This window comes from Strigops habroptila, chromosome 9 (genome assembly GCF_004027225.2).
Source record: "Strigops habroptila isolate Jane chromosome 9, bStrHab1.2.pri, whole genome shotgun sequence".
NCBI lineage: Eukaryota > Metazoa > Chordata > Aves > Psittaciformes > Psittacidae > Strigops > Strigops habroptila.
In genome coordinates, this window is record NC_044285.2 from 16,044,734 (window position 1) to 16,060,536 (window position 15,803).

General features: G+C 42.4%; 1 protein-coding gene across 8 annotated transcripts in view; it reads left to right on the forward strand.

Moving 5' to 3' along the window:
* TJP1 (tight junction protein 1) overlaps positions 1–15,803 on the forward strand; it is a 174,526-nt gene that overhangs the window by 72,988 nt on the left and 85,735 nt on the right. Inside the window, exon 1 of one of the 8 annotated variants that reach the window (XM_030497958.1) lies at positions 12,113–12,255. The exons of 6 other annotated variants lie outside the window; for them this stretch is intronic. In XM_030497958.1, the coding sequence (XP_030353818.1) occupies positions 12,136–12,255 (120 nt within the window). In that variant the 5' untranslated portion in view covers positions 12,113–12,135. Of the gene's footprint in view, positions 1–12,112; positions 12,256–12,406; positions 12,846–15,803 lie in introns of those variants that run through there. One more of the 8 variants, XM_030497960.1, reaches the window with a different exon arrangement.

Consider the following 15,803-nt stretch of genomic DNA (forward strand, 5'->3'; position numbering starts at 1 on the left):
GTATGATTTAATCACAGCTGTTACCACAGACGGGACTGTGCCAGTTATGTTTGTATTGCATTTATATGTACAGGAACAAGTTTGTTCAGAAGAAAATTATCTGTCTGTGAATCTGTGCTTACATCAAAGTATGTCTATTAAATACTTCTTCCATATAGCAGAGAATGGGAATGGAAAGATAACATCACAAATTACGTATTCATTTAAATATTGAAATAAATGTTAAAAATAGAAAAACAAATGGTCAGTTTCTGGAGCATCTTATTGTTAAATACATTTCATAATCAGCGTTGACTTCCCCAGAGAGGATAAAGACAGAAGACAGTTTCCACGATAACTATCAGATTGCTTATGAAGGTTACTACAATATTTGTCTTGCCCATTCCATGCTTTGCTATGCAGTCAGAAACAGATTTCTGTGTTTTCAAGAGCTCTTCAAGCATAATTAGAGGCTCAAAACGATATGAAGTCTCAGCTGGTGGCCTAGCAATTTGTTTTCATGCTGCAAATCATTCAAGATTTTTATATGCATAACTTTTCGATGGAGTAAGGGGATATCCTCAATCTAAATACTCTGTAATACCTCTATTTTTATGCAAGATATAATGCACTCAGTATCCAGCTATGTGCTGTCTTCTGCCCCTTAACATGGCAGAATCCTAGTAGCTGCTGTGCTTCTGTCTCTCTGAGGCAAAGACTGCGATATAATTGTAATAATGTTATATAATGGTGCATTTATTTAATTTGTAATACATTGCAGCAACAGGGTCATTTCTAAAAATATTAGCAATGCAGGGAGTCAGGCTCCTCTGGAGTCTGAAGGAGGTTTCCATGGCAGAGGCTCTGCCCGGGGGAAGAGGGCTGTGGCATGCAGATGGAGCATGGAGAAGTGAGCAGAGCAGGTTAGAGTGGGTGCGTGGGGAAGGTGCCTCCAGAGGAAGTGCACTGACTCACTGCGTCCTCTCTAACCAGCTCTTTTGGGAGGGTTTTGGTGGAGTCCTGTGGCAGAGGTGGAAGCTGCCTTTTCCCCGGTCAGCGCTGGCTGTGGGTGAGCACCTCAACTGTCACCCTCTGTCTTTCAGATGACTCCCCCACCAATGCAGGGGGACTGTTTGTCTAAGGGGGTGCAGCCCACAGCCGACGGCACACACTGAATAAGCAAAGAAGTTACTTCCAAACAACTTCAGATGCATGACTTCTTAAAACATCTCTGTTTCCTTATTTTCAAAAAGCCTTTTAATAAAGGCGTGCATAGGTTGGCTGAATCAATTTCAGTTTCAAATACAAGAACTGTCTCTTTAAAAACAGAGAACATGCTGGTGCTGTAGAATACTGTTTTTCATGCTATTATATTATAATAGTATGAATACTGGTAAAACAGATTGTACCCAAGTGTGCTCCTCACTGAGATGGTTCCTTTCTCTGTCCCTGACTGCCACTTATTAGTGTATTGGTGGAGCACTGGCCATTTTCACTGTATCACATTTTTTGGAAGGGGAGTTGGAGAGTCATGTAAACTCTATACTTGCCTTTTCAGTGCAGGCAGGAAGACAGAAAATAATGGTTTTAGTTAAAAATCAAGAAGTTTATCTGCATATACAACGCACACATTTGAGAGACCTCAATCAACTTGTCCTTGAGACCACTGGAATTATTTTTGCAGTGGCATGAAAGAGGATATGATGTAGATATCCTTAAGTTACACAATCTAACCTGTTCACTTAAAACACAATACTAATTTCTAAATGAAATACAATACATAATAAAATTTTAATTTAAGAAGTTTTAATTTAAATAATGTTCATGTGCTCACCCTCCAGCTCCAGTCATGACATTAAATCATGTTTTGATAAGATCTCATTACTTGCACTGTAGCATTACAAAGTACTAACACAATGACATGTTCTGAACACACATTCACCTTATTGCTCTTTTGGCTGTTGCTAGCAGGTTGTACAAGATGGGGCTTGCACTGCTGGAGGGAAGCATCACTGTTCACACCCTTGTCTCTGGGCCTTTCATGACCATGCAAGGGTAAAGCTGACCCTGCATACATATGAGCAAAGATTTTGCAAAGCTCAGAATTCATTTGTTGTTTTTAATATGATGGTGGCAACAACTGCTATATTATCCCTGCCTCTGCAGATATAATAAACATCAGACGTGATCTGTAATGCCTGTTGAATATGCTTATGTAGGTAGAGATTATTTCACTGGTTTTCCCAAATGATCTAAGCATTCAGTGATTACCCCTCTAATTTATTTCTGTGCCAAGAATAATGAGTGGGTTAACTGCTCATGATGCAGCTCTGGCTGCAGAACAGAGGAAGGAGGTTTTGCGTGAGTTATGGCAAATAGTCTGGTGTTCATGGGGGCAAAAGGGCACCTTCCCTTCTCCCCTCTCCTGTGTAAATCTCTGTTAACTCCTGTTGCTGCCTCCAGATTACAGGCTTTTAAAAAGAAACAATTAATTATCTTAATAATTTGCCAGGGCCATTAAGGCCTGTTAGTGCAACCAGCGCCCCGACACAGTTATAGAAACAGAAAAAAGTAGACTGGAAAGAAAAATAAGTCCATACTGGAAGGTAAGTGTATAAATAAAGTGTTTCTTCTAGTGAAATGTTTTTCTATGCTTTCTGCGGTGACTTAGGCTTACTCTGTTTTTCGCATGGTCTTGGCAGACATGTATTTATTCTGAGAAATGTCAATGTGACACATAGCCAGGAAATAGTCATAGGGCTTATTTCAACCTCCATATTTATTATTGGGTCTTCAGGAGACAAAAAAGGAAAAAAAGTCCGTTTTGAGGGCCTCCCCTTCTAATGAGCAGCTTTGGAAAAGTATGGGAAAATAAGTCTAAATAAAGTATCTGTGGAAGACCTTCTTCAAAGCACTTGATACATTTATCATTAGAAGCTGTGTAAATCACTTCAGTATCAAGCATTTTGTTGTCAATTATAGTATTTACTCATCCTGAAACAATACGAGAAGTAAGAGAATTATGTGTCTCACAGAAGTTCTCACACTTGGCAAAATTGGCTTCTCCAGTTTTGAAAATGCTTTCAGAAGGACTTGCTAGTTAAGGAGCAAGATTTATGGGGATGTATCTTTTCTTAGAGCAAAGCATAGCATTGGAAACAATGGACAGGCTTTCAGGCAAATGGATCGAGGAACTGAAAACAGCCATACTGACTGGGCTTTGCAGGGAAGCTTGCTTTAATGCTTGCTTTTGCTTTACCTGCTCTGAGAACAAGCAGCATTTCAGTCCCTACGCTCTTGCTTTAGCACTTTTCACAAGTATTAAAATCTCACACATTTAAAAAAAGATATAGCAGTTACAGTTTTTCAGCTTGCGTGCTGGATTGAACTGACAGATGTGTAAAGAAAGGATTTAGCTAATGAAATTGATTTAATGTGTGCTTTCCTGTGAAGGCTATGCTACCTAAAAATGTAGAAATGTAAGACATGACACCACATCCAAGTGTGGTGAATATAGCATCTGCCCTGTTAGCTTTACACTGTGAATACTTTTGCTTTGAATCTTTCTGTACTGTCTGTATATGTTTAGCTAGATTAAAGCATCGTTCTGATTAGAGCCTCTTGGCATCGCTGTAATGTAGGTTGTGGCATGTGGTCCTGTACAACTGGGAAGGTACTCTGGTAATGCAGCAGTCAGGAAAATTTCTGACTGTGTATTTCTCAGATTGAAAGTTGAAGTTTAAGTAAAGATACACCCTTAGTCATCTATGTTTATCTTCTCAAATTCTTATGTTTTCTGAATAAGCAAATGCACAACCAATTTTAACCAGCAGGACTCAGCTAAGATCAGAATCAAGCCCCCCCTTCCTGGAGACAAATGCCACCCGTGAGTTTCTCTGAAGAGCTTCTGGTTTGGCAAATGTAAATCAGTTTACAGATCTGTTTGCAGTATAAAAGCTTAGAAAGCTGGACTGAATCTAAACAACTGAGAGAAATAAGTGAAATTTGGATTCTATCAGTATAAGAAGTGTGATGACTCATAAAAAACATATCCAGTATTACTCTGTGATCAAACTTGATTTTGCAACTCTTGAGCTAAAATCGGGTTTAGTTATTTCTAAGAAGTATCTTATTGAAAATATATTACAGGTTGCAATTAATAGAACCAAGTGTAAAAAGCATACTTTGGAGTGATTCAGTGACAGCTGGCTTCACTCAGTCTATATACAGCCAATACTATATAAATCTCCAAATCAAAGAAATGCGCCTCTGAGGATTTCTTGCATATGCATGATGGCATATCTTACTGGATTACTTGAAAAATAGAATCATAGAATCATAGAATAGTTAGGGTTGGAAAGGACCTTAAGATCATCTAGTTCCAACCCCCCTGCCATGCAGTTATCCAAGGAGTGAAGCAAGCAATCTTAGCTTAGATGAGGTATGGGGGTTTACCCCTGTAAGGCAGAGGATGCCTTTTGTCCACAAGTTTGGAAATATACAACTGAGGAGATATATGTACTTGAAGTGTAGGTAAATGCTATGTAAATGTGGATACATAATCATTTTATCTTTGCCAATAAACCCAACTTAAAAAGCCCCATCTTTGGCCCCGTATTCCTGCCTCTGTGCTACAAGAATAATTTTTTAACCAGTATCCCCATACAGAGTTAGCTTGATGCTGCTGTGGAGGTGGTGACACGGTGCAAGAAATGAGTGATCAAGTAATGTAAGAAGAATGCGGGGCTTCCACCACTTTAGTGTATATTACTCAACTGATTTCATGTGCTGTGACATACTAGAGTCCAAAGCCAACTTGTGACATGATTTTTCTTTCCCAGCCACAACAGGTCAGGAAATAATGCAATATCCTCCCACACTAAGCACTTTGTATTCTGTTATTCTCTCTTGGCTGTTACCACTTTGAAACTGTTACATAAAATGAAAACTTTTTAACTTATTTTACAAACTTGTCATGAGTTTTGTATGTATAATTAAAAAGATAATATTAACCACTCTATAACAGCTACGGGTTAAATATTCTACCAGGGCACACTGCAAAACCACATGTTGTCCATGGAAGCCCAGTTTTGGTATTGATTGCAGACACAGCTAAAATAGAATATGTAATATCACAGATAACCAGATGTCTCCTTAGTTGCTCACAAAGTGACTGAAAAGGACTCTTAACTCTAAGATGGGAAATATGTGACACTCAATAAATTTGTCTTAAGAAAAACCTGTTGAGGGTGGAGGCTGAATTATTGAAACATAGAGTTAAAACTCATAAAAGGATGTTCTGCTGTAGTATTTGACACATTCATATGTCAGGCTTAATTATTTTTGAAAGATGGTTTTGAAAGGGAGCCCCAACAAAACCATTGCTGACCAGTGGTCACACCACTGTGCAATATAATATATGGTTAAGGAAGCTGCAGGGCGTACAAATATGATAACTTGAGTTTTTTCCACTGACACAAACCGTGATCTTTTTAAAGTGATTTTCTTTTAACTGTTTTTAATATCTAGAGGTAGAAACAAAAGCAAATGCTAAAGTGGAAAGATCTATAACCCCACGGGTATGACCATCAGGAGCTTAATACCTTTACTTACCTCCTCTAAACCTTACTGAAATCACTTAGAAAGGAGGTGCTACTAGGACAAAGCTACCAACTAAGGTAAAGATTACACTGGAATTACTGAGTGTAATCTGGTGTTCCTACTTTTAAGTATGCTGTTGGTCCCTTGTCTTGCTGGACTTATGCATGTGAATTTTAAAAGAACAGATAGAGTCATGTACCAGCAGTAAAAAGAAAGGCTAGAGGATAAAAATAAATTTTGAGATTCTAGAAGTCAGAAGCTGAGTGGCAGTAAAAATGAAATATAGTTTTTAAATTTCAGTAACTTAAGTTTCTACATTTTTGCAATTGCACAGTGACGTCTTTCTTACCCAAAGAATTAAGCAAATGAGTTCACACTTCTGCGGTAGTATCTATAAACTTTGTTAGCAGTTTAATAATTTTCAGTATATGTTTTTGTGTTGAATATAACAATTTTCAGTATATATTTTCATGTTCTATCTGCATGTCCTTCTCATTAACAGAAATAAGATAATTTCTGGTGGTACTGGTCGCAACCACGATATTTGTGCTCAAGAAATTGGAGAAGTGATCTCATGTTTCAAAACTATCTGGGTTGGAAAACTACACCTGCCAACCCCTTTCTTCCCCAGCTTCATTCTTCCTTATATATGGGGATTCCTTTTTGGGTTTCAGAGCAGTTTTGTCACTTTGTATCTTGTGCAAGGGTTGCTGGAAAATTTCTCGTTTTGGATACAGAGTTGCTTGCTATTAAGGTAATTAAATCAATTTTATTAAGCTGTCCCTGGGCTGCCTTTCCAAAATACTTACAGTTTGTAAGTAACAAAGATCTTCATCCTCATACACATTTGTTCTATTCTTTTACTTACTAAAATTATCTGTGCAGTTAATCTTTGGTACATGTTGCTTGTTGTCTGGGCAAGCATTTTTAAGAATGAACTGCTAGTCCAGCTCTCTGAAAACACATTATGAAAAACAAGAATTCTAGATTAGTGGAGCACGTGTGGTGCTTGGCTGTGGTGTGACCGTTCATTGGACTGGAACCACACCAGCAGTGAATGTACGCCTGCTTAAGTTTCACAGCTGTCTTTGATTATTTTTGCTGTCCCCTCTCTACCAAATAAAATGTGGAGAAAGTAGAACAATTAGGAATATCTGACATTTCGACATCCAGGGGCTACTTATAGTGAAGCACTTCGTAAAACCTGCGTTGATCAGCTGCAGTGCATTTAAATATACAGTTCCAGTCACAAAACATCTGAAATGGGAAGTGGGATAGTTTTATGTAACATTTCTGTAATATAGTAGCTCTGCTGTCATGAACCAAGATTAAAACTCCCGGATAGCATTTTCTTACACAGTGTCACTACACATATTTATACAAAGATTTTCTAAGACCTGGTCCAAACCAAGGAGACAGGAGTTTCTTTTTGTAAAGATATCCCAAAATAATAACTGAAGAAACTACTCTTCAGCTTTACAGTGATCAATTCTTCAAGTATTTTAAGGCTGAAAATAATCTTGCTTTGCCACTACAACCTACTTTTAATTCTATTTGTGCACTTGCCATTTGCTTAAAAATTGATGTGATATTCTGACTGAACAGAAAAATTTTCCACTGTGTTGAACATAGTACTTTTTTTTGAAAGTATTAAACAAGAAATAACAATGAGTTTAGGACAGCAGGAGTTTAAAACAGGCCGACTAGCAAAGCAGGTTGAGCTTATTCCCATTCAGGGCATATCCAGCCTCTAGTGTGTACTTGGGGTGTATGCTTTAACCTATTCATGAGAAGTAAAGTACAGATGTTTGTGATTTTGTCTTTGTCTAACAGTTCCAATATGTGAGAGCCAGGGAGTTACTGGAAGACTTCCCTTCACTGTATATTGAGCAGTTATCTTCAGTGTTTTTAGAAAAGGCACCTGCAAGGGTACATAGCCTTTTCAAGAGGAAATAGATACAGGAAGCAACCTTTAACTGCATGGAAGTGGGAGGAAGATAAGAATCATTACTAGACATCATTACTACATTAATTTTTTCCATAGGGACTTGATTCAGCAAGACACTGAAATACCGTGTAATTTTAAGGACATGAATTTTCCACAGCTTGCTTTAAGCCGCTTTCTTATTTCTTGAGGTAGAAACAGATACTTTTTTCTTTTGTGAGGTACATGGTGAATTCTGATTTTCTCTTCCCCTTTTTCTTCATTCCTGAAATGCTGAAATCAAGTAGCAATTACAAATGCAGAACGTGCAATATCAACTGAACTGCTTGACATCATTGATAATATACAGGCATATTTATAGCTAAGTATCCCAAGATTGCTTCATAGTGCAGCAAAACCATCTGATATCTCTGAAAGATCTTACATGAATTGTTCTCTTTCTGAGCCACACACACCACAAAACCCACAGGAAGTTGTCTCTGTAGTGGCTGCGGTTCCACAGTTTCCTCCTTCTCAGTCTTTAAGTGGTCAAAACATTTCATAAAAAGTTAAGTCAACACAAAGCAGAGAATAGACTTCCTGTTCTTGCACTGTAACAGATACACGTGCCTTCAGTTAGAAAGAAGGATTCACACATCTGACTGTCCTCTTGCGTCCTTCGAATCAATTTAGGGTTATGGTTTATACTATACCGATTAAACAGTAGTTTTATTTTTAGGTTTCCTATCAAGAAAATATAAAAGTACTTTTTTTAGACACCTCCCAGTAGCAGTTATTTAAAGGATGACTAAAGCACTTGCTTTTCTTCAGCTGTTGACTTTTAAGACAATTTTCTCTCTTAAGATGAGGAAGCCATCCTGTTTTCAGGACAAAAAAGGGCAGTATCAGGAACTTAATTTAATATTTTGATCCTTCAGCTAACAGATGGGACTTGGTATATATCTGTATCTGATTAGATATAGGGCATATATATGCATGAACACTGACTCTCACTATGTATCTCTCACTATATTTTGATATATGTCTTTATATATATGTAGACATGTGCTGTTTCCTTAAAGCCTTTTTAAAGGGAATAAATGAATACACTCCAATTCCAACAGTCTTAAAAAAAAAACCCCATCTTGCTCATTTCAGAGATTAATTTTGTAATAATTTATTAAGAATTTAAAAAAAAAAGTTGCATAGGATTATCATTCAAGGTTTCTTTCACTTAATGTAATTGTTTGTTTTATGTTGATCTGACCAACATTTGACAGGCTAAGAAAACTGGAGCTGTTCAGCCTGGAGAAGAGAAGGCTGCGTGGAGACCTCATAGCAGCCTTCCAATATCTGAAGGGGGCCTATAAAGATACCGGAGAGGGACTCTATCAGGGACTGTACTGACAGGACAAGGGGTGATGGGTTCAAGCTTAAACAGGGGAGATTTAGGTCAGATACAAGAAAGAAATTCTTTACTGCGAGGGTGGTGAGGCACTGGAGCAGGCTGCCCAAGGAAGTTGTGAATGTTCCATCCCCAGCAGTGTTCAAGGCCAGGTTGGACTGGGCCTTAAGCAACCTTGTCTAGTGGAAAGTGTCCGTGCCTGTGGCAGGGGGTTGGAACTGGATGAGCTTTAAGGTCCCTTCCAACACAAACCATTTTATGATTCTAACGTGATTTCACATTTTCAGTATCGTTGATGTAGCTTTGCTTGTGAGCAGTTTATTAATGAAGATATGAAGAAGTTTTCCTGAAGGAAGTTTTCCTGAAGTCTTCCTGAAGGAAGAATTTCAAAGGACAGGGACATGGTTCTGCTTTGTTTAAAGACAAGTAAAAACATTTGTATCTACAAACAAATATATGCATTTTACCAGTGCTAATAAAATAAGATGGCATTTCCAGCTCTTGTGATTCTTACCAAGAGTAGAGATGGAGTTTTTTAAACAACTGTTGGAAAGAAAGAGAAAGGGAGATGGGGAGGGAGGGAAGGAAGGAGGGACAGACAGAGGGACGGAGGAAAGGAAAGGAAAGAAAAGGAGAAAGGAAAGGAACAAAGGAAAAACAGGAAAAAAGGGAAAAGTGGTGGAGGGAAAGGAAGGGAAGGGAAAGCCATTAGTCTGTATGTCCAATAGTTATGTATGTCCTCTCCCAGGCTGGCGACAGATCATCTGTAATCATTTTCTATCCACTGCCAGATGTTTCAAACCATTAGATAAAAGTACTTCCTTGTCAAATTCAGTGTATGATTGCTGGCATTTTGTCATCCACTGTAAGATGATGCAAAAATGGCATCTCCATCTTTGCTGGAACTTTCTTTGCTTAAAATTTTTCTTTCACCTGTTTCCAATACCTGAATAACTACTTGCCTTTCCCATAGTCCTTCCCCCTTATTTTAGGGATCCATCCCCATCTCTCTGTGTTTGCATGCCTGAGGTCCTCTTTCATTCTCCTGCCATATGCCCCATCTTGGTTTATGGTCTTTAATCTTTGTTCTCAGCCTATCCTCCTCAACCTATGGGCATTGCCCACCCTCCCCAGAACTACTGTTACTCACGGTGGGGCAGATGAAAGGGATGGGTTGTTTTACCCTGCTGTTTACCAGGTCACCCTCCCCTGACTTTCTTTTTGTGCACCTCCATACCTTGAAATCTTCCCCCTCCTTCCTGTTGTGATCTCAACCTTTTCCTTCCTGTTTCCGCTGTGAATACTCATAGACTCTGGCAATGAAGCATGTGGGCATAAAAAATGTCACATTCTGCCTTCTGCATGTGTAGATAGATAAAAAAAAAATAATCTGAGACTTAGTTGCATCTAGCAATTAACAAATAAAAAATCTGCAATAGTGTTTTCGTGGCAGGGGCCAGCAGAGAAGCTTTGGCAGGAGGCTGTGCTGCAACGTAGGAGAATGCCTGTGGGGACAAGGCCCTCCTGAGCACAGCCGCTGTGCCTCTGGGGGAAAAGGGGAGTGGAGCCATTGTATGTGGGTACTCTGGGAGCAGTCAGGTGCCAGAAATTTGGGGATGGTTCTGATGAAAGCTAGAGGTTACTGGAGCTTTGAGGCTGCCCTTGTGTGTACTAGGGGAGAAGGCTGGCACTATTTGCTCTGAGGGAGAAGGTCCCAGTGGGCTTACTCTGCCCTGCAGTGCCACATTCTCTGCGCCATGGCAAGGAGTTGGCTCTTCCCCCTGATTTCGGACTGCTGCCTTGGGAATTTGCTTCAGCTATTTCCTGGAATATGAATTTGTTTATTTTCAAAGGAGAACAAACGTAAAACTCATACAGTAGCTTTGGATAGGGTGTTTCTTTGTAGAGAAGTGATTTGGATCATTGAATTACGGCCTCTTTTTAAGAATTTAAGTATTTCTGAAGATTGCATGGAGCATGAAAGCATCTGGTAGCATATAAAAAGTACAACTACAAGAAAGTTGTGGGCCTGATATCATGCCTTTTAGTCATCTGTGCTTCATGAAATGTTTGCAAAGTGAGTGCAAAATGTAATCATAGGATCATGGAATGGTTTGCGTTGGAAGGAAACTGAAAGATCATCTAGTTCCAACCCACCTGCCATGGGTAGGGAAAATACACTCCAATTTTAGTCTGGAATTTTTTCTCACCTACTCTCTATTCACTGGAAGCTGATGTATCCAATTAGGCATCGAACTTCTGCTCAAGTCTAATATTTAAAGACTAAATTAATCAACATAATAAACTGTGGACTGTAGTGATGTGGCTAATACACTGAAGTTTGAAGCACTTTAGTGGGTGATTCTTTTGGAAGTGGTTTGATTAACTAGCAACTTGGTTAGTATGCACCCAGTTTCCTGTGGCACGAGCCGAGCCGCCCCTTTGCAGTGAAGTGAGTGTGCTTGAGCCCCAACTCCAGCAGTTTTCAGATAGAGCCTCATCCCGCATGGTTTAGTCACCCACCTCCCAAAAGTAAGACCACATCTTTAAAAAGTGTTTTCCTAAATGAAAAAAAAAAAAAACAAAAAACAAACAAAAGAAGAGTTTGCAGTGCTTCTCTTAGTATTTAAGTAAATACTTACTTTGTAAAAGACACCAAAACCTCTTCACCTAAAGTACTTTAAAAAGTTTATTTTTTAAAGCCTCGGGCAGCAGTTCACGGTGCTATAGGAAATGCTGAGGCTATGTAGTCATCACCTTAAACCAAATCAAATCTCCCAAGCTGTTTTCTTCTTGTGTCTTTATTGTTTTTATCTCAAGAACAGAATGTACAATTAGGAACTTGAAAACTAATGTCCCGCCCCTTCAAACAATAGACAAACACAAAAGCAGGTTTGAGCCCTCGCTGATTGACATCCCAGTTCTGCAGTAAGTTCTCTGTGTAACTGATTCACTCCAAGAGTTGGCAGGACCGAGCGCAGGGGAGAGCGCAAATATTAGCTCAGTCGTTCGTGCTGAGCCACCCCGGCGCTTGCAGAAGAACGACGGCCCGGGCGTGCACGCGTTCCCCGTGCCAGCCGCCTCCCGCCTCCGGTGTGTGCCCGCCCTGCGCGGCGCGGAGCGCTGGCAGGCTCCGCGATGCGGGCCCGGGGCTGGCGCTGGCGCGGTGCTCGGCCTGCTGCGCTCCGTGCGTTTCAAACCGCCCCTCGCATTCCCATAGGCTGCGATGGGCCGGCAGTCGCTCGGACCCCGACCCGTGCCCTCCGCCCCGACCATCGCGCGGGGGAGCCCGACGGCGGGCGAGGCCTGCGGGCGGCTCCGCGCCGTGCGGCGGCTACGTGGGGCGGTAAGGCCTGGGACTGCCGCTCCACCGCCGTTCGGAGAACCCGGGACCGGCGGCGGGACGGAGGGAGGAGGGTGCGGCGGCAGGGCGGGGCGCTTCCTCCTCTCCCCCCCTCCCCGCGGGCGGGATGGGCCGTGCCGGCAGTCAGACATGTCAGTGGCTGCGCGGGGGGAAAGGCACGCGGCCGCCGGTCGGGGGGAAGGCGCCTCGCTCGGTCTCTGAGGGGACGGGAGGGCTAGAGAACAGCGGGGCCGCTCCCGCCGCCTGTACCCTGGGCGGGCTCGGCAGGACCCGGGTGCCAGGCGCCGCTGGCCGCCGGCGAGAGACCGCACTTTTATTGAACTTAAACCTCCACTCCCCTTTCTTCTTTCTTTCTCCCTCCTCCCCCGTCCCCGCCCCTTCCCCGCCGACCTCCTCTTCCTCCTCCCTCCGCGCCCTGGGATGTTTATTCGGGCAGCTGCGTGAGGCGCGGGTGGTGGTGGGGAGCTTCTCTCCCCCCGGTCTGAGTAGTTGTAGGCGCGCACATACTCGCCCTACTCCAGGGGAGAGAAGGAAACAAAATGTCTGCCAGGGCCGCGGCAGCTTCTGCCAAGGTAAGTCTCAGCTCCGGGGTGGCGACGCTCCTGCCCCCCTCTTATCCCCGGCGCGGTTTTGGCGGTGCCGCCGTTCAGTCGCTTGTGGCGCCGGGGAGCCCCGGACCCGCCGCGCCCCGGCGGTAGCGGCTTCCCTCGCCCACCCCGGGTGCACGGGCAGCCGGGGGGCCGCTCGGCCTGAAGGGAGTGGGTAAGGCGGGCCGGGGCCTCCCAGCCGCCTTCCCTGGGCGCCCGGCGAGCCTCCCGCCTGTTGGCCGTGCCGAGGGAGCGCGCCGGTGGCCCGCGGCCCCCCAGGCGCGGGGCCGCTGCCTCGCCGATCGCCTACCTGTTGGACGTGCAGCGGCGCCCGGCTGGCGGGCGGGGGAACGCCGCGGGCGCCGGGCCTCGGCGGGGGGACGGGTCCGCACCGACCCCGGGCGCGCTCCTTCCTACGAGCCGGGCCTTGCTTGGGCGGGGGCTGCCCGGCCCCCGGGAGAAGCTCCCGGTGGCGGCCGGAGCGCGCCCTCGCCTCCTGCGGGGCAGAGGCGTTCGGGCGGGCGCCGCCCGCGCGCTGAGGCAGGCCGTGCCCTTTTGTTCCAGGCTGGAGTGGGATAGTAATTAGGAAAGGTTCAACCGGGAGAGGCCAGTACTGCAGGATTTTTCTGTAGCCGCTGAATCAGTTAGGGATGATTGTTGCTGACATACGGCAAACAGACTTGGGGCGGCAGTAATCCTTCAGAAACTTGCACTGGTCCTCCACCTGATCTGTAGGTGTTTATGGTGCAGGTGCACGTTGCGAGGTGTGTACTCTGACCTCCCCTAGCACTGCCGCGGCGGTGAGTAATGCCGAACGTCCCCGAGGGAAAGAGGTGGAGCTAGGAATGCTCAACAGGTTATTTCTCTTTCGTGTGAAATTAAAGGTTTGCTTTGAAACTAGTTTGACTTCAAATTTCCAACTAATTTCTAGCAGTGACTCCTGAGTAAGTGCCCTGGTTTCAGTGTGACAAGTTCCCATAGTGTGTTAGCTGGTGTTGCTGGAGCTCGGGCTTTGTGGTGTTTGCTCTCGAGTGAAACTATGTGGTTTCGATCTGATGTCACTTTTTGGTATGCACTTACTCAGAAGTGATATTATGCAGGCTGAAGCAAAATGCACACCTTACTGCGTTACTACTGAAAAACTTCACACTTCCTGAAATGCTAAGTTATTGGTAAACTTAGTGGTTTTAAGATACTGTTAGCTGTGGTGATTTTGTCAACTCCCAAGTCTTAATTTTACTTTCAGGGTGTATTCAGGGCAGCTTTGTCTTCCGGAGCAAGATTTAAAAAACTTAAATGCCAGTGCTGACCTACTGAGTTGCATGTCCCTTTCAAAGTGTGCTTTCAGAGATTATTTTAACATATATGTGCACACATTTCAAGAATAAACACATGCAGTTGGAGACGTGATTTATTTTGGGTAATATTTCAAAGTGGTGGTATTACCTAGCTCTAGAGGCAGATAAAGCATACTTCCCCCCCTACTCAAATGCATTTATATTAACAGCAGATAAATTAAGATAAATGTTCTTTTTGCTTCTGAAAAGAATAGTGTTGTGTTAGAATTCTGCTGCATGAGGAGCTGTGAGAAATTGCATCAGCTTAAGTTTTGCCGATTTTTATCTTGTGTAAAATCGGGGTGCAAGATTCCCACTTACAGTTCAACATACTCTTAAAACGTAGCTATTCTGTGAGGCTGTGGAAAAATATTGCCTTTCACATGTGCACACATTGTCTTAAAAGGCTTTTTTTTAAAATACAGAATGCTTATCTATTTTGGTTGTGGGCTGGTGTACAGACTGGTGTAAAATTGTAAGTTGTATCTTACCATAGCAGTTATTTGAAACTACTTCCTTATGGTGTTCATGTCGCCTTGGCCTTTTGTGTGTGTATACAGTATCAGCCAAGTTAATTACGCTGAAAGGTATGTTAATTTAAGGGTGTTGCAAAATACAGTCTCCCTTGTGTTTAACTCTCCACTGGTATACTTCCAGATTTTTATAAAAATCAGGTATCTGAATAGCGTATCTCTTAGAGGAGAAAAAATAATTTATAAGTTCAGTTTGAATTCTTACAGTCTCTGATAGCTTTTTATCCAAGTTATTTCTTAACTTTTTGATCTTGATCACAGCAGTGTCTTTAGAAACTAGGATCTCATGCATACAGTTCACATGAATTTTCTTGTCAAAACAGAAATGCTTTCACTTGATGGGTAGCATTATTTCTACTTCATCCATTATTTCCTGGGCTTCTGTTCATATAGTTTTAGTAGTTGGGGGGGGGATTGTAAATATTTTAGAAATACTAGAATATTGGAGGACTTCTGTGTTCATATTTCAGATCTTGTTTCGTTCAGTCACCCCTTCTGGATGTGGTATCCGGTTTCTCATTTTTGGGATTATAAAGCATTACAAAAACCTCTGTGAATGTTTTTCTCTTAATATCTACTTAACATACTTTTTAGCCTTGTGGGCCTTATGTCCGTGGCCACATTTATCTTGGTACGCTTGACCAGAAGAGAACTAAAAAAACCCTAAATTCTTGATTAGCTGAGTAATTTGTATTTGTACATGTGGGATTCCTGGCTGGTATGATTGATTGTGTTATGCCGTATTATCAACTGTCTTTATGCTACCTTCCACTGCCTGTCAGTTTTGGTTACTTTTTCCCTGTTACGCTGTAAAAGAACATGGTTTTGGTTTTGGTTTTTTTAGGCTTTTAAATGGTTGCTGTTGGTAGTATACAGTAGACAGTGGCGAGAGAAATCTTGCTTGCAGTTCAACCTAGTCGTGGCAGAGATTGCAAAATGTAAGGGGCCTAATTTCTTCTGATGTCTTTTTGAACAGTACTAATAGATGCTGTGTGAATGATTATGTCAGGATATTAGATGTAAAGGTGTCTACCTTTAAGCTGAGGGTTCAAATGCAGTCCACATTGGTTAAA